The 24,736-nt window shown below is 40.2% G+C and overlaps 1 protein-coding gene and 1 long non-coding RNA gene across 7 annotated transcripts in view; one reads left to right on the plus strand and one right to left on the minus strand.

The window, feature by feature from the left end:
• The window catches only part of LOC144236248 (allergen Fel d 4-like), a 41,886-nt gene that overhangs the window by 14,027 nt on the left and 3,123 nt on the right, over window positions 1-24,736 (minus strand). For 4 of the 6 annotated variants that reach the window (XM_077769890.1, XM_077769891.1, XM_077769889.1 and 1 more), the window contains exons 2-6: window positions 4,082-4,218; window positions 3,328-3,401; window positions 2,411-2,518; window positions 1,956-2,057; window positions 1,733-1,778 (exon numbers count right to left, since the gene is read on the minus strand). In XM_077769890.1, coding sequence (XP_077626016.1) covers window positions 1,733-1,778; window positions 1,956-2,057; window positions 2,411-2,518; window positions 3,328-3,401; window positions 4,082-4,218 — 467 coding nt within the window. Of the gene's footprint in view, window positions 1-630; window positions 909-1,732; window positions 1,779-1,955; window positions 2,058-2,410; window positions 2,519-3,327; window positions 3,402-4,081; window positions 4,219-4,569; window positions 4,833-24,736 lie in introns of those variants that run through there. The other 2 variants (XM_077769893.1, XM_077769892.1) reach the window with 2 other exon arrangements.
• Window positions 55-5,269, plus strand: LOC144236252 (uncharacterized). Its single transcript, XR_013336470.1, has 3 exons — window positions 55-216; window positions 1,286-1,426; window positions 5,132-5,269. It is a non-coding gene; the product is annotated as an uncharacterized LOC144236252 (long non-coding RNA).

A 24,736-nucleotide genomic window follows, 5' to 3' on the forward strand; every position in this document is an offset into this window, starting at 1 on the left:
TGTGTCCATAATGACTGAGTCCTCCTTTTTGTATGACCGCTCCCATCCAGGTTTTGCTCAGCCCCAACTCCCATGTATAAATTTTACACTGTTGGAAAAGGATTATAAGTGGAAGGAGATCCTTAATTTCCCCAGAGCCTGTAAGCTCCCAAAGAAGATGCTAATAGCACTGTGCCTCCTTGACGCCCTGACTGTACCAAGCACAGATTGCTGAAGGTACGTATTGCTCACACTCCATGGAATCTCACTTATTATGTCCACAGTAGGTATGAGCGGTGACTGAAGGAGCTTTTCCAAGCGTACAGAAGGACACTGACCATCCGATAGGATGGATGATACAGAGAAGCTGAAATAGGGGGGTGTGTCCTGAAACATGTCCAGCCTCAGCCGCACTCCATTGAAAAAGAGAATTCTAGGACGGGGCAAATTATAGGAACGTTGTCTTATCAGGTCACCAAGAAACAAGCAAATCAAAGGACAAGCAGCACTCAAGGGGACAGAAAATGACTGTGGAGGAGGGAGAAACTCGGAGAAGCTAAGGGAGGATTACGGGTGCAGAGCCAAGGAGGTCCCCCCATTTGCTTGCCTTCAGCCCCACTCTCCCATATACACAAACACAAACCCCAGGACTGCAAGGCTAATCATTTATTGATCGGGTAGAGGAAGTTCTTATTCATGGTCCAGTTCTCCTGGGTATGGCAAAGACCAGTGGAAAATTTGGAGAAAATCTTTAATTCTTGGTTGGTTGATGACTTTTCCTAGATGATTAAGGAAGATCCTGAAGATGCAGAGATAATGCTTTCATATGTGATAATGATGGAAATCCCATCACTGCACTGGTCACTAGATGGTGTGGGGAGGAGGAAGGGAGGATCCTGGAGCCCAGGTGAGGAAGCATTCACTCAGCACTAAAGAAGCAGGTGAAAAAGAGAACACAAACTTATTAAGCATTTCTTGGATTGAACTGAAGCAAAAAGGACTTGTTAGACAAATGGTGAAGAAGTAGATGTCAAACTGTATTCTAATTTGTTATTTGTCAGAATAGGGGAGGGAGGGCAATGAATAAATGCCCCCCCCTTTTTTTTCCTGATCTCAATCTTCCCCAAACTGAATCTATGAAAAAAAGGAAGCAATGAAGGATCATTTTAGAGAAGTTGAGAGATAATGGCAAAGCCACAGCTATCTTTTCTTAAATGGTTACTTTATGCAAGCTGCGTTACCTGAATGAAACACCACAATAAATCTAAGGTAGGAAACTGATGAGAAAATTCGGTCTATTTTCCAGATTAAAAGACCACTGGAAGTTCAGACAGCTCTATTCCCAGATGAAAAGGATGTAGAGATCAAAGGAAGAAATGTTTGTTGTAAACTGGAGGGTGAAATGCCTTCTGGGCTTGGAAGACAGACCACAAACCCAGAAATGGATGTGAGTTTCATACTCCTTTCCTATTTCTCTTTTCCATTCCAAATTTTAAGTCCTAATGATTTTTAGCATGTCGTCATGTCCACATGGTAACTCTGTAGGGTTGACATCACTGTTCCCTTTGTAACTGCTTAGGTCTTTTCTTCAAAAGCTCATGGCAGGAATGAGTCCTGATCCTAGCTCCTCTAATTCCACATCTCAAGCTCTCCTCACCAAATTATTTTTATTGTCATCTTTGAACACCAACTCCTAATGCTTTTGGTAGGCACTGATCCCTGGGCCACCCCCTTTCCACCAGAGATCACTAACCTGGAGGCCTGGGCCACTTCACTCCCTCGGGCCTGGGAACAGCGATCTGTGGAGACAGAACACATACAAACACCGACCTCAGTTTATTTCCCAGAGAGAAACTAAATGATTCTCCAGGTTAAGACAAAGGGGACTAACTGGTGGTATTGCCTTCTCCCCCCCACCGCCCCCTTCAGTAACATGGTAATTTAAGAAGAGAAAACTAGAAAATAACTTCACTTACCAACTTTGGTCAGGTCAATTACATTTTCTTTAACAATCCCATGTTCTTGGCAATATTTCACAAACTTTTCCTTGAGTTTTGGACTCACATCTGGTTCTCGGGCTGTGGAAAGAGTGACAGTAACCTTTGTGTCTTACGTATTGGTCACTAAGGCTCATGAGGGAGTGGCTCCAGATGGATGGAAAATGGATGGCACTGATTGGGTGCTTAGGTGGAAGTCTTGGGGATGGATTAGAACCTATTTTGAGTTTTACATCTTTAGGCTATGCTTCTGGTGGGATGACAGATTTTATCATTTTCCCACCACTGAGCCTGAGAGATCACCAAAGGTGAGCATCTGTCTTCAGAGGAGGAGAGACACTCCAGGGTAAAAATTGGGAAGGCCGCTTTGTCTCCAGGCTTCCCTTCTTCTCCCTCCCCACCCCAAGATGAGTGTCAGCATGAAAATACCCTACCGTAGAGCTCCATCAGTTGGAATGGAGTCTTGTCAAAATTCCTAAGATGGAATATGACATACTTATCATAGTCCGTTTCATCTATGGTAAATAAATTGTATCCATCATCTGTGGAAGAAACAGAAGCCAGCTCAGACTTGTGCCACCATGTGCCAGCCTCTCAGAAATTGGTAGCTCAGAGCTTGTTAGATCCTGGGAAGCAAGGGGAACCCTGTACTTATTTTCAACCACTAAACAAATTCAAGTGCACATCCTGAAGGATAGATATGACACTCTATATTACTCTAATGCCTTCATTTATATCTCCCTGGGCTTCATGAGGCAACATCCAAGGGTACTGGTAGTTTAGTAGTAGAAAAATTCAGCCGTAGAGGCAACTTGTGCTCTATCCTCCTCCCTGAGATTCACCTACCTCCCTTGACCATCTCCACCAACTGTGTGTGTCTATCCTCTCTATAATCTCTACTGGCATTACATACCCAATGCTATACCCTGAGCAATGTGCTGTAGCATNATCCTCCCTGAGATTCACCTACCTCCCTTGACCATCTCCACCGTGTGTGTCTATCCTCTCTATAATCTCTACTGGCATTACATACCCAATGCTATACCCTGAGCAATGTGCTGTAGCATTGAGCACCAGACAGTAGGTGGGGGGAATGGGAAGCTATCCCACCACTGATTTCTTTGCCAATTTTCTTTTCCTGCTAGAGGTACATACAAGCAAACTTCTTTACCTGATGGTATCATGTGCCAGACATGGGCTTTTTTTTACCCAAGATTTTTCCAGAGTCAGGATTTAGCTACTAGATGGCCTCTCATTATATAAATGTACATAAGCTATTGCTCAGGATGGGTCAAGATCCTCAAGATATTGGGGTTTATTAAATTCTTGGAAGTAAATTTGATATACTTACACTCAATACTATATACACCATCCTTTTCTGTTTTGTGAGAAACCAGAGATTGTGTCGTACACTTTCCATTCTCTCTGTAAAACAGAATAAGCTGAGGTCCAAGAGATACTGATGCACCAGCTCCCTCATACCCTGCCTATAATTGGTTTTCTGATTTACTTCACTGTTGAACATTTTTGGGGTACAGTTTCTAAAGAGCTTTTATTTACATTATTTTACTTAATGTGCTACTTTAAGGAGTCAACTACTTCTATTCCTCTCACTCTGCCATTACTTCCCACTGCTACTATTACTACAACTCCCTGTCTAGATAATTAGCTCAGTGCTCACCATATGCCAGCCTCTCAGATAAGTGTTCTTCAAGCATTACCTCATATGGTCCTTGCCAAAACAAACCTGAGAATTATCCTCTTTACCCAAGGGAAAACTGGGGTGGAAACTGATGAAGTTTCTTGTGCTCCAAACCTATGCTGTACTGTCCCAGCACTTTATGGTTCTGACACTCTCCAACCCTTTCTTCCTCTACTCCTATTTTGTTTCTGTCAGAATTCTTCTCTTTGAATCTACAAAAGGCCCAGGCTCCTCAGGTCCTGAATCAGTGTCAGATAATGGATTCCTTCCTATTTTGAATACAAACCCAGAAAGTATGTGTACACCTGCACACGTGTGTATGCATGCACTCATGCACACACAGTTCCAACACCATATTCAGACTCCCGTGTTTCCTTTCCCAACTGAAAAAGACCACACTTACTTCATATGAAACTTAAAGAACAGAGAAGAGTTGTCCAGGGCTTTGATGTATTCGATAAAAACCCTCATGCTACCACCTTCTTCTATCTTTTCCTTGGCATCTGCGGCCAAGAGAATGGAATACCAGGCTCCGGAAATCTGCAATAAATCAGTAAAATGACTGGGTAAGAAAAGAGGAGAGGAGACTCCACAGGAATACTTGCCTCCTTGAACTTGGCCTGTGGGCCAGGACTCATAATGGCGATGTGATGATGGAATTAGAACTCAGGTCAACTGGCACTACATCTAGGGCTCTTTCTACCGTCCCTAAAGAGAGAACAGAGGTCCCCAAGTGTTATCTTTTAACATGGTACAATTGCTCTTAGTTGAAGGTCTGAAACCACCCCTTTTGTCTAATCCGTCAAGAACTCCTGCCCTCTGGTAGGGCCACGTTACTTCAGAATCCTCCAAACCACCCCACAAGGTCAGAAGCTACTCTACTGGCTCTACCTTTGAAAGATCGATGTTGCTTCTCACAACGTTTTCCTCCTCGTGGGCGCAAACTAGAATCAGCCCCAGACACAGCAACAGCAGCTTCATCTTGGCGGGGGGTCGCACTGACTTCCCTACAGTCACCTCTCCCTGATGATGGCTCCACTCCTCAGCTCCTCTGCCTTTATATCTGTTCTGGGGCCAGGTTTTTGTCCATGGGACACTACGTTCCCTGCTCCCACTCCATGATGTGGCCTGTCATTTACTGGGATGAGGTCAAAGACTGTTCTTGCCCTTTTGAAACTTGGCAATCTCCTCTCTCTTAGATCTACTTAGTGACCTTAAATTTCTCAAAACACATACACAAGAAAAATAGTGGAGGGGTGCCTGGATGGCTCAGTCGGTTAAGCGTCCGATTTCGGCTCAGGTCATGATATCGCGGTTTGTGGGTTCAAGCCCCGGGTCGGGCCCTGTGCTGACAGGGAGCTCAGAGCCTGGAGCCTGTTTCAGATTCTGTGTCTTCCTCTCTCTCTGACCCTCCCCTGATCATGCTGTCTCTCTCTCTCCCTCTCTCTCTCAGAAATAAAACATTAAAAAACGTGGAAAAAATAGCTGCCTTTTGGAACCAGAATTAACTGGATCTGGCTTGGAATCAGCCAATTATGTGAGGCAGGAATGGAATAAAACTTGGGAATCTATGTTCCATGGTTCACATGGTGTGCAGAATTGGGTGCATCACTTCAATTTTACTAATTTCAGAAGCAAATACACTGTGTCCACCAGAGATTATCATACCTTCCACAAAGCATTAAGAGAGAGTTGCTCAATTTTAAGTTTGAATAAAATAATGAAGTATGGTTTCTATTATTCAGTATATTTCTCTTTTCCTTATTCTCTGAACTCAACCACTATGGTTTTTTTTTTCTTTCCCCACAATGAATAGGCAAGTGTCTAATCACTGTGTATACCTCACCATACCACAGGCCCCCATAAGAGAAATGGAGAAGTACAAAGTATCATCCCTTGCTTCAAGTAACTATCAATGGAGTTGTGGAAAAGCTTCATATAATCAGTGAAAACTTACTTGATACTACAAGCATAAATAACCCAACTGAGTGGGATTAAGTCCATACCACTGTAGGTCAGAAAAGGAGTGACACAAGGGAGGTGGTCTCACGTAGAAAGGGCTTAAGAACATGGATTTGGGGGCACCTGGACAGCTCAGTTGGTTAAGCATCTGACGCTTGATTTTGACTCCAGTCATGATCTCACAGTTTGTGAGTTCTGGCTCTGTGCTATCTTCGTGGAGCCTACTTGGGATTCTCTCTCCCTCAAAATAAATAAATGAACATTTAGGGGCGCCTGGGTGGCTTAGTCGGTTGAGCGTCCGACTTTCGCTTAGGTCATGATCTCGCGGTTCGTGGGTTCGAGCCCCGCATCGGGCTCTGTGCTGACTGCCAGCTCAGAGCCTGGAGCCTGTTTCAGTCTGTGATTCCCTCTCTCTCTGACCCTCCCCTGCACACACGGTCTCTCTCTCTCTCCTAGAAATAAAAACATTAAAAAAAAAATGAACATTTAAAAAAAGAGCATGGCTTTGATGAACAAATTGGAAGGTAACATTATTCTATTTCAAGATTTTTAAAATGAAGCTATCATAATACAGTGTTGTATTAGCATGCTCAACACATATATGAATGACTGATTTTTGACAAAGGATGTGATATTTTCAACAAATGATGCTGGAACAATTGGCTGTCCATGCAATGGATGAATTTCAGTCCTCATGTATACAAAAATTATCAAATATCAATATGGATCATAGACACAAATTGAAAATCTAAAGCTACAAAACTTTTTTAATGTTTATTTTTGAGAGAGAGCACAGTCAGGGAAGGGGCAGAGAGAGAGAGAGGGAGACACAAAATCTGAAGCAGGCTCCAGGCTCTGAGCCATCACCACAGAACCTGACATAGGGCTCCCATGAACCATGAGATTGTGACCTGAGCTGAAGTTGGACGCTTAACTGACTGAGCCACCCAGGCACCCCTACAAAACTTTTCAAAGAAAACAGAGGAGAAAACCTCTGTGGCCCTACATTAGGCAAATATTTCCTAGATACAATGAGGAACACCAAAAACATGAGTCCTAAAACAACCATTTGGCAAACTGAATATCATAAATTAAATAGTTCTGTTTAAAAGTCATAAAAGAATGAAAGACAAGCTACAGACTGGGAGAAAATACTGGCAAAAAAATAAAATACATATATACACACACACATATATACATATATATATATAAACAGAGAAGCCAATAGTAATGAAGATGAGGAATAAAAGGAGAAAAATAAAACCTAATTTGATTCAATTAAAGACTGATCACTCAGAATGAAAAAGAAGACATCGTATATCATACAATGGAGTATTACTCGGCAATCAAAAAGAATGAAATCTTGCCATTTGCAACTACCGTGGATGGAACTAGAGGGTATTATGCTAAGTAAAATTAGAGAAAGACAAATATCAGATATCTTCATTCATATGAGGACTTTAATACAAAGCAGATGAACATAAGGGGAGCAAAAACAATATAAAAACACAGAGAGGGACAAAACATAAGAGACTCCTAAACATGGAGAACAGACAGAGGGCTGTGGGAGGGGGATGGGCTAAATGGGTAAGGGGCATTAAGGAACCTACTCCTGAAATCATTGTTGCGCCATATGCTACGCTAACTAAATTTTTAAAAATAAGTTAAAAAAAAGACTGATCACTTAATTCCAGGTACAGAGTCAGAATTTTTCCCTCCAAATGAGTAAAGCTTCACCTAAGGTACACAAGTTTCAGCAGACTTCAGCCCTCCCCCAGTCCAGTGAAGAGGGGAAGACAGGGTCTCTGGGAAGTTAAGGTTTTGTGGGGAAAGGGGTGAAAATGGACTTGGTCTGCTAGCCAATGGGCCCCCGGAAGTGGACTCCTTCCTCTCTGCTAGTGGACAAGCAGCACTTCGGCTGGGCCGCTCTCAGCACAACAGCAACGAATGGGCTAAGTGCACCCCATGGCCTCTGCCGCTGTGCTTGGGAGCAACCTTCGTGCCTTCTCTTCTATGGGAACGGCTGAGCATGGTCCTCATCCTTGTTAAGGGTAGGCAGTCATTCCAGGCCTGAACTGCCTGGGCCCCAAATAGCTACCCAACTCTTAAGACCAGAGAGCTAATATGCAATCATACAGCCACATTTTAAACACGACATCCGGATCCAAACTGCTATACTACAGTCAAGCTGCATCGGCAACTGTTATAGTCAAGGCTTTTAGACTTCATCAACCTTAGGAACAATTTGGTAATCAAAGAAAGAAGTCCTTGTTCAAAGTCTCTTTTCAAAGTTCAAGGATTGGACTGTTACCAAGGCAAACGGTTATAATGAGGATGCAGCAGTACAAGGATCATCTGTCCAAGGGCCTGATATGTAAACATAACATTTTAATGTCAGAAATAGAGTCAGAACTCTGTATTAGGTAAGTGCTTTACAAACAGTCTTTTATATAATCCTCGTAATACCGAGACATGATAGGTTTTAGCCTATTTTACAGAGGTATGAACTAAGACTTAGAGAGGTTAAGTAAACCGACAAAGGTCACACAGCCAGTCTGTGGGAGAACCCATATTGGATCCCAAGACTGACCCCAGAGCCCCTACTCTTATGTCTTCACTGCACAGGTCAAAGCTTAATGTTGCTGATGTGAAAGACCAGTGGAACAGGAAACAGTAGTGCTTTAGACCCTCAGAGACGTCTGCTTTGTAGTTACTAGTGACCGAAGGAGCTGCGCTCAGATTCCTCAAAAATACGTTCTGTGGGTGTAGCTGCCAAGAGCCTGATCAAGTGAACAGCAAGTAATGACCCTTTTTAGTAAGTACTTGAAAGATGAATGGGTGGATGGATGATTTGGAGACACTGTTCTTCTCATAAGGAATTAGGAGATACTTCCGTACCAAAAAAGCAAAAACTATTCCTTTCCATTCATGGCTTCAAGTTAAGAAGTTAACTTGGCCACTAACCGCATTAAGACTTCCTCACTCAACACCAAATATAGGACATTTTATAAGTGACTCAAGGGAAGAGTGACAGTCTGCCAGATGGTTGAAAAATGATTGGCCTACAAGCCCCAAAATGACTGGGGCTTATGGAATCCACATATGAATAGATAACAGTCCATTTATAGCCTGGCAACTTGATTCAAGCTAACTGGCTGGCTGGAAATGGACTTGGTGACCTTGTCTTCAGTCACACTGTTGATTAATTGAACGAATCACTCATTGACAAAGCCAGTGGGAACATTCAAGCCATGTTATATAACATCAAGACATTGCCAGCACCAAGAAGAATAGGAAGAAACACAAGTTATTTATTTAATTTATGTGCCAGAGTTGGAAGTATTTCTTGCTCCCTAGCATCCATTCTGCTGGTACCAGCTCAAATTCAGTTCTAAAATATCCACTCCCTTCACCAATGAAAGGTTATCTGGAGCTAACAACAATCCATCTGTGTTTGCTGGGTCCTCAAAAAAGCAGATGCTGAGACAGACTTAGTGGTAGAAAAGGCTTATCAGGGAGTCACATTTGTGAAAGGAACAGGGAAGCGGCAGGGTTACGGAAGGGTTAGGAAAAGATGACACAGAGCTGACAAGGTCTCTGTCAGCCCAGTGGGAAGCTCTAAAGCCATGTGAGAAGAATCCTGCGTTAGGCAGAATGGATAGGACCTCGTACCACAGTCATGCTCAGTCACTGGCTGGGGCCACCCTAAGAAGACCAGTACCTCAGCTAAAAAACTGAGGCAAATCCAAATGAGTTAACGGTGGAGGCTGTCAGCTAACCCCACTCCTCACAGCTCAGCCATGAGCACTTTCTTGGAGGGGGAATCTGAGTAATCCATCTTTATGTCTGGCACACCATCTTAACTTCCAGAAATAAGTAGTCTCCTCAAAAGAGGTCCATAGTTCTCTTCCCACATAGGGTAGGAACAGCGGTGAAAACAGAACTCTTTGCCTTCTTTTCTAATATTTAAAGTTTCTACCACAGCATAAGGACTCCCTGTAGGTAAGAAAACCAAGAATCCAGTGATAGTTGCTTCTAGATCAACCCATTAAAATTCAGCAAGTAATTATGTACATATGGTCCCAGGTTACCCAGAAGGCCATCTTTCCATTGAAAAGATAATAGTGACTTTGGAGTCATAAAAAAAAAAAACAAAAAACAAAAAACGAGTTCAAATTCTGACTACCATTAACCCCTGTGAGCCTTGGTTTCCTCAAAGAACTGTTGCAAAGATAACAGAAAAGGTTTTCAAAGTGCAAGAATACAAGAAGTTCCTGATAAATATTAGTCTTTGCACTCTCTTCCTCTCGTGAGGCTAGACACCATGGTTTGTATTTCTTGTGTTCTCCCCGCTCCCCACCCCAGGCAGCTTCTAGTAGGATCCCTGGGCTCTGTGTAGCAAGTTTTCAATAAATCTTCTCTGATAATTTTGTATATGTCTTCTCTGTGACTCAGGCAAGTTCTTTACCTTCTCTGACCTCCATTTACCTGGGATAAAAATGAAGATTCCGTCGTTCATAACTACGGAGGGTACTAGTCCTGGGAGGTTTTGGAAATGGGGAGAGGGTGTGACATTTTTGTTTTTTACAGCAATTGGAGAGTGCTACTGACATTTGGTGACCAGGATCCAGGGATGCCAACCCTTCTGCCATACCTAGGCTGGTCCCCCACAGTGGAACTATTTCATCCAACATATCAACAGCGCCATTAGGAAGCACTGAATGACTTCTATAGGGCTTGGCAAATTTCAACATCTGACAACAAACTGATGTTTCTCCGGTGTTTTTTTCCCCAAAGGATGGATGATCACAGCTGCACTACGAAGGCCTGTTTTGCTTAAAGAAAAAAAGAATTTTTTTTTTTTCAAAACATTTCAGCAATTCCCAGATTATTCCATGCCAAAAATGCCAGAAGTGCAGGAAGGGTAGGGAAGTCAAGCGCAAGTTGGGCGTCTCTGCATCTATCTGTCCATCACCTCATCTGATGATAATGATAATGAACTTCAGAGAGTAATGGCCATTGCTTGACCTCTGCCTTCCAAATGTCATGCAAGCTTCTTTTGGCCAACTCTAACTGGAGATATACAGGGAAAGCGTTGCTGAGAAATCCAGTTCTCAGTCTAACCAAGCTGATGGAACACCAGCCACCACGTGGTCAAGAAGACTACTCTCAGGAGATGAGTCCTGAGCTGAGACCAGAAGGCTGAGAATGTGCCAACCCCAGGAAGCATGTAGGCAAGAACTTTCAGACAGAGGGAGCAGTAAGTGCAAAGGCTTAGCTTATGTGACGAACAGAAAACAGACTAGGGTGGCTGGATGCTAAGGAGAGAGGGGAAAAGGGTATGCAACAAAATTAAGCTAGAAATAAGGAATGGCCAGACTATGGTGGGCTTTACAAGATGAGGAGTTTGAATTTTACCTCAAGTACAAGTCATTGAAGGGTTCTAAGCAGGGAAGTGACATGATGGGATTTTGAGTTTTCAAAAGTGACCCTGGCTGCTGTGAACTAGAATGCACAACAGTGGGATAAGAGATAGAACACTTGTGAAACCCTTGCACACGTGTGTGTGTGTAAGTGTGTGTATTTCTGTAATCTGGATTTCTACAGGTGGAATCTCTTGGTCAAGAGGTAAACACATTTTACTTTTAGATAAGAATCCAAACGGCTTACATTTCACCTCCATGAAGGGCCTACTATGACCCTCCTGCCCTAGGTTTGCCGACCTCCAATCTTTACTTTGTGGCATCCTATTTAGCGGCGATGATGATATAGAAGATCTTGTGTTTATTTTCTCATCTGTTTTTCTCATGAAGATTAGACTTAGTCTTATTCCCCATTTTACTTAGGACAGTGCCTGGCATAGTAAACAGACAGGAAGTAAAGATTTATTGAATAGATATGTGCCCTCCAAAAAGCCTGCACAGATTTATCTTTTCAGCAACAAAATACATGAAAGTCTGGTTTCCAAATTCCTCAAACAAAAAAGGATTTTACTACTCTTTTTGGTAGGGGGAAGAAGCGAACCTAAATGATATTTGATATTTTTGTTGTTTATTCATATTTTAAAATGAAAACTACAGTGACCTATCTCTATACACTAACAAGAATGGCAAGAACAAAATCAAAACCAAACACCTGACAACAAGAAACACTGGAAGACTTTCCATACATTGTTGGTAGAATGTAAAATGATACAATGGGGGCGCCTGAGTGGCTCAGTCAGTTAAGTGTCCAACTTTGGCTCAGGTCATGATCTCATGGTTTGTGAGTTTGAGCCCCGTGTCGGGCTCTCTGCTGTCAGTGTGGAGGCCACTTGGGATCCTCTGTCCCCCACCCCCTTTGCCCTTCCCCCATGCTTTCTCTCTCTCTCAAAAAATAAACGTTTAAAAACGTTTTTTAAGTTAAAAAAATAAAATGATACAATGGATTTATATGACAGTGAATGGAAGATGTGTAATAACATTACACTACAAAGTTCCAGTACGCATCATATTAAAAAGAACCAAATAATGTAAAGACTTCAGCACAGCCACCCATTGGGAAGCCAGCACACCCAGCCTGATGTTCATGGTCTTCACACATGGAAGAGTACTGCAGGTAGCCCCGGACAAGCTGCAGGCTCACCCTCCTGTCAGTGGCCACACAGTCCCCAGCCCTGCAGTGCAGCTGGCTCAGTGGGTAGGTGACCCTCCCTTGGGGCCGCCTTGAACTAGGCCATCGCCATGCTGCATGCTCTGCTCACCAGGTAGGCAGCACGGATCAATCTGTAACCTGACAGATGAATCAGGTGTATCGGGCTATGCACAAGCACTGTGTCCGAGCAGGACTTGTTTCACGGCAGTGCAACCCATTGGGACAATGGAGAATGTGCATGGACTGAGGATATACACACAGGAAGTATGTCTGCCATTCCTTGTCATTCATTTGCACATGATGTTCTCCACGTCCCATAAACAGAACTGCAGTGGACCCACGGTGTGTAGGAATTCAGGTGAGACGTAAGAAAGGTTAAGTGTGTTGCATCTACAATGGAATGAGTACAGGTGGTGACAACCAAAGTAGGTGGAACTTTCTGTTTGGACGAGAAACTAGCTTCCATCTCAGAAAGAAGGCAATGGCGTTGTAAGAAATACAAACGATATCAAGGAACCATATTTTAGCTCTTTTCACTAGAGTTACATACTTGCATTTCCTGATGCTGAAAATTACGACACAGACAGAAAGGAAAAGATAGTGCAACACATAGTTGCTTTTCCTCTTGGTCCTTACTCATCACAAAGCTGGAAGGAGAATGTGCACATGTCAAGAAGTGAAATAAAGAGTGAGTTCGTTTTATGCAACACTTTCCTACTGTTCTAGGAGAATGAAATGCATGTGTGTATGTGAATTACAAAACCCAACCTGCTTAATTTTGGTGATCCTACATCTGAGTTGAATGCTATTTGTTGCATTTGAAGCTGACATTGCACAACAGAAAGATGAAAGGGAAAATTTATGCTAATATTTTAAATTTTGCTTTAGTTACAATGGTATTAAATAGAAAATTAAAAAACACCAAAAAAAAACACAAAAAGGAAAAAAAACCCTCTTCTATTTTTGTACTTTTCAGGGCACATCTTTCCTGCTTCTTGAACAAGGATTTCTGAAGTTTCATTTTGCAGCGGGCCCCACAAATCAGGTAGCCAGCCCTGCTTCTAAGGTCTAGTTGGCTTGATATTTCTCAGTAGTGTCTTTTTGTTTTCTTCTCCCTCCTCATTTTGCCTTGATTATATTAACTAGTGGTTGTCTAATTGTTTTTTTTTCATTTTTTTCTAAAAAATGAGGATTCTAACTTATATGTTAGTTCTACCGCCTTTCTATTTTACACGTCACTAACATCTACTTTTATTTTTACTGTTTCTTTCTTTGTTTTACTTTGATGTTTTTAGGGCCTTTTTGAGATGGGAATTTACTTAATTTTGTTATTTTCTCTCATTCTAATTGACATACCCCACAGTCTGATTTCTGACTCCCTCATCCACTGCCAAACCAGCAGAAATCTCCTTGGCGCTGGGTTCCATGTTAAAATGAGGGGCGAAATCTCCTTTACTCAGCGGGCTAATCAACATTTGTAGGAAAGGCACGGCCCCGGGGGCTGCAGTGGCGGCTTCTGGCCACTAGGCGGAGAAAAAGCACGAGAGAGTAAGGCCACCGTTGGCTTCCAGGGCGACCTAAGGCGTCTAATTAGCTGTCCGCCAGACTTCCCGAACAAGGTCAGCCTCCCACTCTCTCTCTTCTGTCCCTCTCCCCACAGGGCTCTCGCCAACCCCTGGAAGAGGGCCAAAGAGACCAATCAGGAAAGCTCTGTGGGCGCGGCGAAGAAAATGGGCATCCTGAAAAGAATGCAAAGGGCGAAGTACCCAACCTAGGGGAGAGGAAAGGATTAGCCAGACGGCCAAAGCAGGGCGGCAGGAGGCCACTGCAAAGGGCTTTGGAGAGTGCTGTGTGCGTGTGTGTTTTCACCTACCGGGTCCTCCGTTTTTCAGGAGTGTGAGGTGCCTCTGAGGCCAAGCGCATGGTGGCGGGATTGCAGGAAGTTGGGACTGGTTTCAAGGCCTAACTAGCTGAGATGAAGTCATCCTGGGATGGGGCACAGGTGCCCAAAGGGGCAAGGAATGGGCAGCCAGAGCCGGGTTCAAAGAAGAAATCACAAGAAAATTAGAAACTGTTCAGGTCAGTTAAATGACAATGAAGATAGGTCATATCAAAATCTGTGGGATGCAGCTAATGCAGCATTTAGAAGAAAATTTATAGGGGCACCTGGGTGGCTCAGTCCCTTAAGCCTCTGACTCATGAACTTGGCTCTGACAGTGGGGAACCTGCTTGGGATTCTCTCCTCCACACCCGCCCCTCCCCAATCACTCACACTCTCTCAAAATAAATAAACTTTAAAAAAAAAAAAGAGGGGCGCCTGGGTGGCTCAGTCAGTTAAGGGTCTGACTTTGGCTCAGGTCATGATCTTACAGTTCATGAGTTTGAGCCCCACATCAGGCTCTGTGCTGACAGCTCAGAGCCTGGAGTCTATTTCGGATTCTGTCTCCCTTTCTCACTGCCCCTCCCCCATTCATGCTCTGTTTGTGTCTCAGTAATAAACAAAAGCTTTAAAAAGTTTTTAAATAAAAAAACAAAAGAAAAAGAAAATTTATAGTTTTAAATACTTTCTTTTTATGAAAGAAGCCTAAAAATCAATGACCTAACGTTTCCCCCTATGAGGCTAATAGAAGAGCAAAGCAAACTAAAATAGAGGAGGTGGGTACCACCTGCAGGGTCTCCACTGGTCCCCTTGTTTGGCCCCCTTGTGTCCCTTAGTGTCAGGGTGCTGGCACCCGCACATCCTCTCTGGAGGCGGGGATGGGTGGGTGCATGGCCTGCTGGTGGGCTAGAGGGGGGGTTGTGCCTGGGTGTACTGGATAGTTCAGTTAAAGCCCCAGTCCCACAGGGTGGTAGCTTCTACCAATATGGATCTTTTCAACCAGAGCTGCTTTCGCTTTGATAGAAGGACTAAGATTGAGGAAACATCCAAAGCAACTCCTGAACCCTCCTAGCCTGGCCCTTCACCAATTTCTCTAACTGCTGTTAAAACTTAATTTAAAAAAGACAATTTAGATGAGATGCACAAGCTTTAACACTTCATTGTGGCCAGTATCCTTCTAGAGAACTGCAAAATAGGACAAAATGCCTTTACAGAATAAAGAACAGAGACAAAAATATCTGACTGGCTGGAGCCACACAGACCCTGTGTTTGGGGTAAGAAGGCCCAGAGTTGGCTTGGCATTTGGGGATTGGCTGACTGAACATACTGCATTTCTGGTCAAGGGGAGCATTTACAGGGACACAAACATTATCTAAACCTCGGTCTGCTGAGGAGGGCCCAGGAGCGGCTCCATCTTGGGTCCAGGAAGTTATTTCAACAGTGCTGAAGGGAGAGCAATCAGGGCACACACCTCTGATTCAGACACAACTAAAAAAACAGAAGACCCTAGTGTTCCGGGAACCCTAGAAAATGAAAGAAAGGCAAGTATATCATATTTCAAGAGAGGAATGCAGTATATTGATTTATCTTTTGCTGGTAAGGAAGTCTCCCCAAATTGCTCCAATACAGTTCAAGAGACACAACTAACAAAGATACCGGGGCTATGATTTCTGAGGCATCTGGAGATGAAGGGTGCCAGTGCCTTCCTACTACAGCAAGTAGGATAACATTTCAGAATTGGAAATTCAACTTTGAGGAATTGGGCAAATTCCTCCAAAAATACAACTTAGCAAATCTTTCACAGTATTAAACAGAAAACCTAAATTTGAATGCTCTATTAAGGTGCTGGGTAACCATGGAGGAGCTGGAAAACCTTAGCACCTTTATTTCGTATACTATTTAATTTAGCAACTAATAAATGTTTGTTCTCCTTCCCATAAATCTCATCTTAAAACTGTAACCTTTAAGAAGGGAACTTCACTGCTATAATGGTTACATTTAATCCTACTTGTTCCTATGTTTTAGGTTTATTCTTTTACATTTTCTCCCCCAAAAGCAATGTTGTTTGCTTCTTCCATTTTCTGCAGTATTTGAAGAGAGTCATGCCACAATTCTGTCAGTGGTAATAATGAAACCTTTTCAAATCTCTTCTTAAATTTGTATTTATCCAATAGTGGTTGTGGAATGATCTGAAGAAAACTTCAGACTTATGTGCCCAGCTCCTGTCTCATGGAAAACTACCACAAAATGGCATTCATTTATTCCCTTCTAGAACTTAATTCTGCGTATGAGGTAATTGTTTTTCCAAGTAAATAGCATATCATTCCAATATCACGTAATGCCTATTCCATTCTCTACCGTTTTTGGGATGCTGTTATCATAAACTAAATTCTCATATACACGTATTTTTCTGTTTTCTATTTTCCAGATCCAATAGTTTCATCTACGGTGTACCAACTATTTTGTTTCCTACAGGCTACTGTTTGAAGGACAAGCCCCATTTGTTGTTACTAATTTTTAACATTCTTTTAGTTACTCAAATATACTTAGTGTGCTATAATTTTTAAATCTCATTGACAAGGATGCTGAGACAATTAAATGTGAGAAATAGTCTTTTCAACAAAGGTGCTAGGACAACTGAATATCCGCATGCAGAAGAATGATGCTGGATCCCTCCCTCACACCATATACAAAAAAGTTAAATCAAAATGGATGACAGACTTAACAGTAAGCACTAAGACTATAAACTCTTAGAATATATAAATCTTCAACTTTCAGTTACACCAAAGGGACAAACGATAAAAAAAAAAATAATAAGCTGGACTACGTCAAAATTAAGACCTTTTCTGCTTTAAAGAACACCATCAAAGAAACCACAAAATGGGAAAGATATTTGCAAATTGTATTATAAGGGTTTTAGTATCCAGGATATATAAAGACCTCTTACAACTCAACAATAAAAAGACAAATATTCTGGGGTGCCTGGGTGGCTCAGTTGGTTAAGCGTCTGACTTCTGCTCAGGTCATGATCTCGCGGTTTGAGCCCCGAGTCAGGCTCTGCGCACACAGCTCAGAGCCTGGACCCTGCTTCAGATTCTGAGTCTCCCTCTCTCTCTGCCCCTCCTCCACACTCGCACTCTGTCTCTCAAAAATAAATAAAAACATTAAAAATGTTTTAATAAAAGACAGTCTCATTTAAAGTGGGCAAAGGATCTGAACCGACATTTCTACAAAGAAAATATAGATATATATTTATAAAAATATTTATGAAAACATACATATTGTATATATGTGCAAATATTTTTGAAAATACGCATATATCTTTTACAGAGAAAACAACTGTTGATGAGAATGTGGAAAAATAAGAACCCTCACATTTGCTGGTGGGCTTATAAAATGGTGCAGCTGCTTTAGAAAATAATCTGGCATTTCCTCAAACAGGCAAACCAGAGTTAACTTGTGACTCAACTCTTTCTCTCCAAGGTATATACCCAAGAGAACTGTAAACATGTCCACACAAAAACTTGTAATATACAAGTGTTTACAGCAACATTATTTATAATAACCAAAAAGTGGAAACTGAAATGTCCATCAACTGATGAATGAACTGGGGTAGATCCCTACAATGGAGTTTGAGTTAGCCATAAAGAGAAATGAAGTAGTGATACTTGTTACACGGATGAATCTTGAAAATATTATGCTAAGTAAAAGAAGCCAGCCACAAAAGGCTACATATTCTGTTATTTCACTGATATGAAAAGGCCACAGTAGAAAAGTCCACTGAAAGTAGATGAGAGGTCACCTGAGGCTGGAGGGAGGGCAATGGGGAATTACTGCTAATGGGTATGGGGTTTCTTTTTGAGGTGATGAAAATGTTCTGAAATTAGACAGTGGTGATGGTCCCACAACTCTGAATACACTAAAAACCAATGAATTGTACTTTAAAAGAGTGAGCTGTTGGTGTGAGAATTATATCACAATAAAACTGTTATTTTTAAAAATTCCACTGATATGATTTAAGTTTACAAAGATAAATTTGAAATAAATTGACAACTATTTTTCCAAATATGTTTCTTCTCTTATTACATTATTCTATGTTCTTCAGGAAAGATTTATCCTATAAACATCTCTTGGATTCTTATTCCTGGTATTCTTTGATTTGTTGTCAATATTGTGATAGTCACTTTTTTCCATTATATTTTCTTTTTATTCTATTTACGACAGCTTTTTATTTATGCATGTTGATAAGTTATAGATCTCCACCTTACTAATTCTACCAGCTGGATTTTCTAGTCACCAAACATATCATTTCAAATGATGTCAGTTCTTTTTCTCTTCCTTTCAAATATTACTAGCTTGTTTTTTCTCCTATTACCTGAGACCTTCAGAGCAATGGTAGTGACATCAAAAATCATTTCTCAATCCTGCTTCTGGTAAGAATACTTCTAGTTATTTACAATGTTCAGTTTCTGATAAATATCCTGTACCAATTTAAGTTTCCTTCTATCTCTACTTAAAAAAAAAAAAAAAAAAACCCAAAGCCTGTAAAATTTTGCCAAATACTTTTACATCATCTATTAAGTATATTACCTTTATTAAGGTACATTTCTACTTCTGAACTAGTTTGGAAGTCCTATGATAAATCTCAGTATTGATTTTACTAAACTGCTAGATTTGACTTGTTAATCACCAAATCAGAAAACGTAACTTCCCTTTTATTTATATTCCTTTTCTTCTAGATGTTTTTTTCCCCATCGTCCTACTTGTTAGAGTTTGTCAACTGACTTATCAAACATATTTTTGTATCTAATTAGTGTGTATGTTTATGTTAATGGATTGCTTTTATTTTCTTTGGGTCTGTATCATTATGCTATTTCCTTTTTTAAAAAACTGAAAACTTAGTTTACATTTTAATTTTATTATTTTCTAATAATTTATTTTTTCTGTTTGGATTTACTTTTTAACATAAAAATTACTTACAAAATTATTTTTTAATTTCTAAAAATTTTGTGGTGCTAGTTCATCTACTTTTATCTCATTGTAGTTAAAAAAAACAGGAAGGGCTTGAATATTTCCCTTGGGAAGAATCGCTGAGATTTTTCTTTATAGCCATATACACGTATATATATATNTACACATACACACACACACACACACACACATATATATGACACATATATAGTCCATATATAGTCCACTAAAAAATTCCATGAATACTCAAAAATAATGCATACTTCTCTATGGGAGAAAGCATTCTCTTATATGGCTATTACACAAACTTTCTAATTTAAAAAAGGCAAATGTACTATTAAAGGTATTTCTTTAACAATGAAAAATAACAAGAATTACTAAAAATATAAAGGATGATATAGAAACAACTTTCATCATCCCACAACTTTTGTGTACCTGAAAAGCCTTTTATTATAAGAAATATATATGCTTGTAATAAATCATTTCTAAAAATAACTTTCTGAATATACTTTTAAAAACAAACCGTTTGGGGATAATTCCATTGTAAGTTTTGATCTCAATGATAACACATTTTTTTCAAGATTAATTGCAAGAACAGTGTTTTTTTCTTGGTACAAACATAATAATAAGTAAATGAGCATTTTGCCTAAAGTTTTTCTTCCATAACAATATACCACTGAGTGCTTGGGTATAAGTGACTATGTATGGCTGCAGGCTTTCCCACATTCATTACTCTGATAGGATTTCATTTCTAAAATGAGTTCTCTGATGTAAAATTAAAGATGTACTCTGATGAAAACTTTCACTACATTTATTACATCGATAAGGTTTCTCACCTATGTGCATTCGCTTATGTTTAGTAAGGGCTGAACTTAAGCTGAAAGATTTCCCACATTCATTACATTGGTAGGGTTTCTCTCCTGTATGAGTTGTCTGATATCGAATTAGTGATGTTCTGTAGCAAAATAGTTTTTGACATAGATTACATCAATAGGGTTTCTTCCCAGAATGAATTTTTAGATGTTCAGTAAGGTGTGTGCCTCAGCTGAAGGTTTTTCCACATTCCTTACAAACATAAGGTTTCTCTCCAGTATGAGCTCTCTGGTGTTCAGTAAGATGTACGTTCTGATTGAAGGCCTTTCCACATCCATTACATTCATAGGGCTTTTCTCTCATATGAATTCTCTGATGTTGAATGAAGGCTGGTGTATGACTGAAGGCTTTTCCACATTCATTACACTTACAGGGTTTTTCTCCTGTGTGAGTTCCCTGATGTGAAATTAGTGGTATGCCATGACAAAAAACTTTGCGACATTCCTTTCATTGGTAGGATTTTTCCCCAGAATGAATTCTCTGAGGTTAATTAAGATGTGTGCTCTGGCTGAAGATTTTCCCACATTCAATACACACATATGGTTTCTTTCCAGTATGAATTCTGTGATGCTGAGTAAGGGCTGAAATATGCCTAAAAGCCTTCCCACATTCGTGACAAGGATAGGGTTTGTCTCCAGTATGAATTCTCTCATGATTTCTAAGAGATGACCTATGACTAAACATTTTTTCACATTCACTACACACATAAGGTTTCTCACCAGTATGGACTCTTTGATGTTGAATAACATTAGTGCTCTGACTAAAAACGTTCCCACATTCATTACATTCATAAGGCTTCTCTCTAGTGTATATTCTTTGATATTGAATAAGATTAGTGGTCCAGCTGAAGGATTTACCACACAGTTTACATTCATGCTTCTCTTTCATAAAGATTTTCTCAGGTTCCCCCCTCTGGAAAACAGTGTGGAGGTTCCTCAAAAAATTAACAATAGAACTCCCCTAGGACCCAGCAATAGCACTGCTAGGNCTTTACGTTTTTTAAATTGTTTCTAGAAAAAGTAAAGTTTAAGGTAAAAATCATTTTTTCTTGTATCTAATAAACTCTTTTCCATTTAGAAGTTGCCTTTTTAAAAAATCAACTGAAACAGAACTATGATTTAAGCTCCCACCCTTTATGGCATGATTATGTCATTATTATCTTTAGAAACTCTCAGTTGTTTAAAAATAGTTGAGCTCAGGTTAAATATTTCCTCAAAATTATTATAGTAATGATCTTCCTCTTATCTTTGTAATTCGGTTTTACTAGTGTTTCTCATACTGGTTATTAAATTCCAATTCTTCTAATGCAAAGTTTTAGGAACCATCGTTTAGAAAAATGTCTAACACCGTGCCATGACACCATCTGTTTTTCAGAAGCTTTCTGTTTGGAGGTGATGTTCTGACTTCGGATAGAGTGCCTAGAATGAAGGAGAAGACAATCTCTCTTCCCTCTAGAACATAAAAGGGAAAATAAAACTCGCTCATCAGTTAAAGAAAAAACATAATAAAAATAAAAATGAACCAGTGCTATGATGAAACAAAAGATTATAGAGGATAGGTCTTGATTGATATGCAAGTTTAAAGAAGGGAAGAATTAACACAGATAGGTATGGTGAAAGAAATGGAAGTACTGAGATAAAATATATAGCCTAATCAAAAATAAAGATGCAGAAAAGCAAATGACATGACAAAAAGTACACTAATCAAATGAATGTCTTTGGAAAGCAGAGGTTAAAAAGAGAAAAAAGGAAGGCAAAGTGAAATGGGATTAGATAATAAAAACTGACAAGCACAGAAATTCAATGCCATATGACAGGAGACAGGAAAATTAATGTGTTCTGACATAGCAGTAACATGACAAATATGAGATGTTTTAGATTGACACTTAACTTTATCTAACGCGGATAATGAGAAAACAAGGCTACTGAATTTAGCAAAACAGTACAATATAAATGATATGGGCCTGTAGTGGGATGATACGAACAATAATTTAGTATAGGAGTAAATCTAAAACGTTTTAAAAAAAGAAAAATTTAAAAAAGACTGATTATAGGGAATTTTTACAAAACAAAATTAATAAAGCTACAATAGTTTCTAGCCAATAAATTTGCAACTAATAGTGGTACTAATAGTGGTACTAACAGAGGAACTAATAATACCTGAATAGTGGTACTAATGATAGAAATATTGAAGGAAAAGAGAAAGTTGGGGATTTCATTTTTCACCATATTGAATTTAAAGTGATCTAAAGCGAAGTGGGGTATTCAAGTGGAGATAGGCTCTAAGCAGGACAAACACTGGGGACAGAATGCAAATGAAATATTTGGACTAAAAAAAAAAAATCAGGGAGACAATGACATGGAAGGACTATTTGAGGATATCAGAATACATGGATTCTTTGAGATAAAAAATAAGTAGAAAATAAATCTTAAAAAGCACATGCATTTGGAGGCACCCGTAGGTTAAGCAACCAACTTCAGTTCAGATCATGATCTCACAGTTTGTGACTTTGAGCCCTGCATCAGGCTCTGTTTCCTTCTCTCTCTGCCCCTCTCCAGCTCACACTCTGTCTCTCTCTCTTTCTCAAAACTAAATAAAAACATTTTAAAAACTTTTAAAAAAGCATATGCGGGGCACCTGGAGGGCTCAGTCGGTTAAACGTCCGACTTTGGCTCAGGCCATGATCTTATGGTTTGTGACTTCGAGCCCCCCACCGGGCTCTGTGCTCACAGCTCAGGGCCTGAAGCTTATTTCGGATTCTGTGTCTCCCTCTCTCTCTGCCCCTCCCCACTCACACTCTGTCTCTCCTTCAAAAATAAACATTAAAAAAAGAATTTTTTTTAAAGCACATGCATTTGTGTTAGGGAGAAAGTGAAGCTAATTAAAAAGCATTTGGAAAGGGACTAGAACAAAGAAGAATCCACCAATGTCCATAAGCAAAGAAAAAACAAATGCGGCAATAAGTCTGAATACAGAAATGACAAAGATCAGCATGCCATCAAGGAAGAATTCAGGATTAAGGAGTGTCTTCCAAATAATGCTAGTATAAAAATAGAGCTCTCATTCACCATCAGTGGGTGTTTAAAATGTAAGAGCTGTTTCAGGAGGGGATCGCTTTTGAAAAGGGCATGTATTTATATGTAGTAAGTCTCCTTACCATCACACCAGATTCATGACAATAATTTCTTTTTGTCTGAATCATACATTTTAATAATAATTATCTGCAAAAATTAACCCGTGGCATATTATACTTCCTCTGTTATCATATTTACTATACTTCAATGTTCTACTTCCAATGTTGTCTTCCTTCCTAGACTATAAGCTTCTGGAGGACAGTGACACTAACTTACTTTTCTGTCTTTAGCACCATACATAGAACTTGGCATACATCACACATCCAATAAATATTTCTTTGAATGACTGAAGACTTCCCTGGATTCCCAATCCGGTGTTCATACTATAGCAGTCTGCCAGTTAAACCTGCTACCTTAAAGAAGTGTAATTTAAATACTATTTTTCCTTATGTTTCAACAAAGTGTACAGACTGCATTACAGTATTACCAGAAAATTCAGAATTGAACAGGATTAGGATCCTAAAATATCATCTAATCTGTCCACCCTTCCTCTATTCAGGCCTACCTACAACTAAACCATTACTCACTGCGTTTTTCAATTCAACATTTATTGAACGTCTTCTAACTGCAAAGGAAGTGTAGTGTTAATGTGTCCTGTGGGCCGCTTTCACATTTCTAAGCAAGGACTATAATCACTAATTGTTTTTTAAATCCCCATGCACTTGGTAGGGTGCACCTTGCATGTTTCAATGAGTACTTATTAATATTCTACAAACCGATATTTATTCCTTTATCAGCTAAGTTTCTAGAAGCCTGCATCTCGAAATTCTAAACCATACCTCTGCTGTTGCTGCAGAATCTGTGAGGTTTCTGGGTGTGTACAACCAGACAGGCGCATGACGACCTCCCAAAAATGTAATCATAGACCCTGTCGTTCTTACTTTCTAGTATACTTGTGACCTGACATGTGTTACTAAAACTCTGTGGTTACTATTCTTTCAACTCAGAACCATCCCCACAATCAGCCAGGCAAAGATGTGTGACTGTCCTAATCTTTGCCATGTCCCTCAGATCATCCACCTGTGAATTCTTTGTTTTGGTTTTTGTTTTTTTTCCAGGCGGACTCTGCTGTTGTTAGAGCAGTAAAGACAAGAAGATTAACACAAAGACCAGATGCTAGAGGCTTTAACTTTCTGAACCTCACAAAGGATGTCATGATGTCTGGCATTTGAGCCAGAAAGAAGCTCAGGAAACATGAAGACTAATTTCCCAGTCTGCCCAAGACACATTTCAAGCCAGCAATAATTAAGTAACTTGCCTAAGGTCACACAGTTAGCCAGGAAGGGCTAGCACTATGGCCTCTCTCCTGTTCTCAACTTCAGTATTATTTCTCTCCATTTAAAAATAGCCCAAGCACTACTTTGGGGGTAGGGGGGGGAGGGGAGGGAAGACAAGAATGACCAAAAGAATAATTTTAAATTATTAATCAAATTCATAGAGGAAAAAGTTTAGAAGTCTATAGAAAAAATTTTTTAAAGTTTATGTATTTTGAGAGGGAGAGAAAGAGAGCGGGAGAGAGAGAGAACAAGTGGGGGAGAAGCAGAGAGAATCCCAAGCAAGTTCCACACTCCACACTGAGCTCAACACAGGGGCTTGATCTCACGAC

This window comes from Crocuta crocuta, unplaced genomic scaffold, assembly GCF_008692635.1.
Source record: "Crocuta crocuta isolate KB4526 unplaced genomic scaffold, BGI_CrCroc_1.0 scaffold95, whole genome shotgun sequence".
NCBI classification, from domain to species: domain Eukaryota; kingdom Metazoa; phylum Chordata; class Mammalia; order Carnivora; family Hyaenidae; genus Crocuta; species Crocuta crocuta.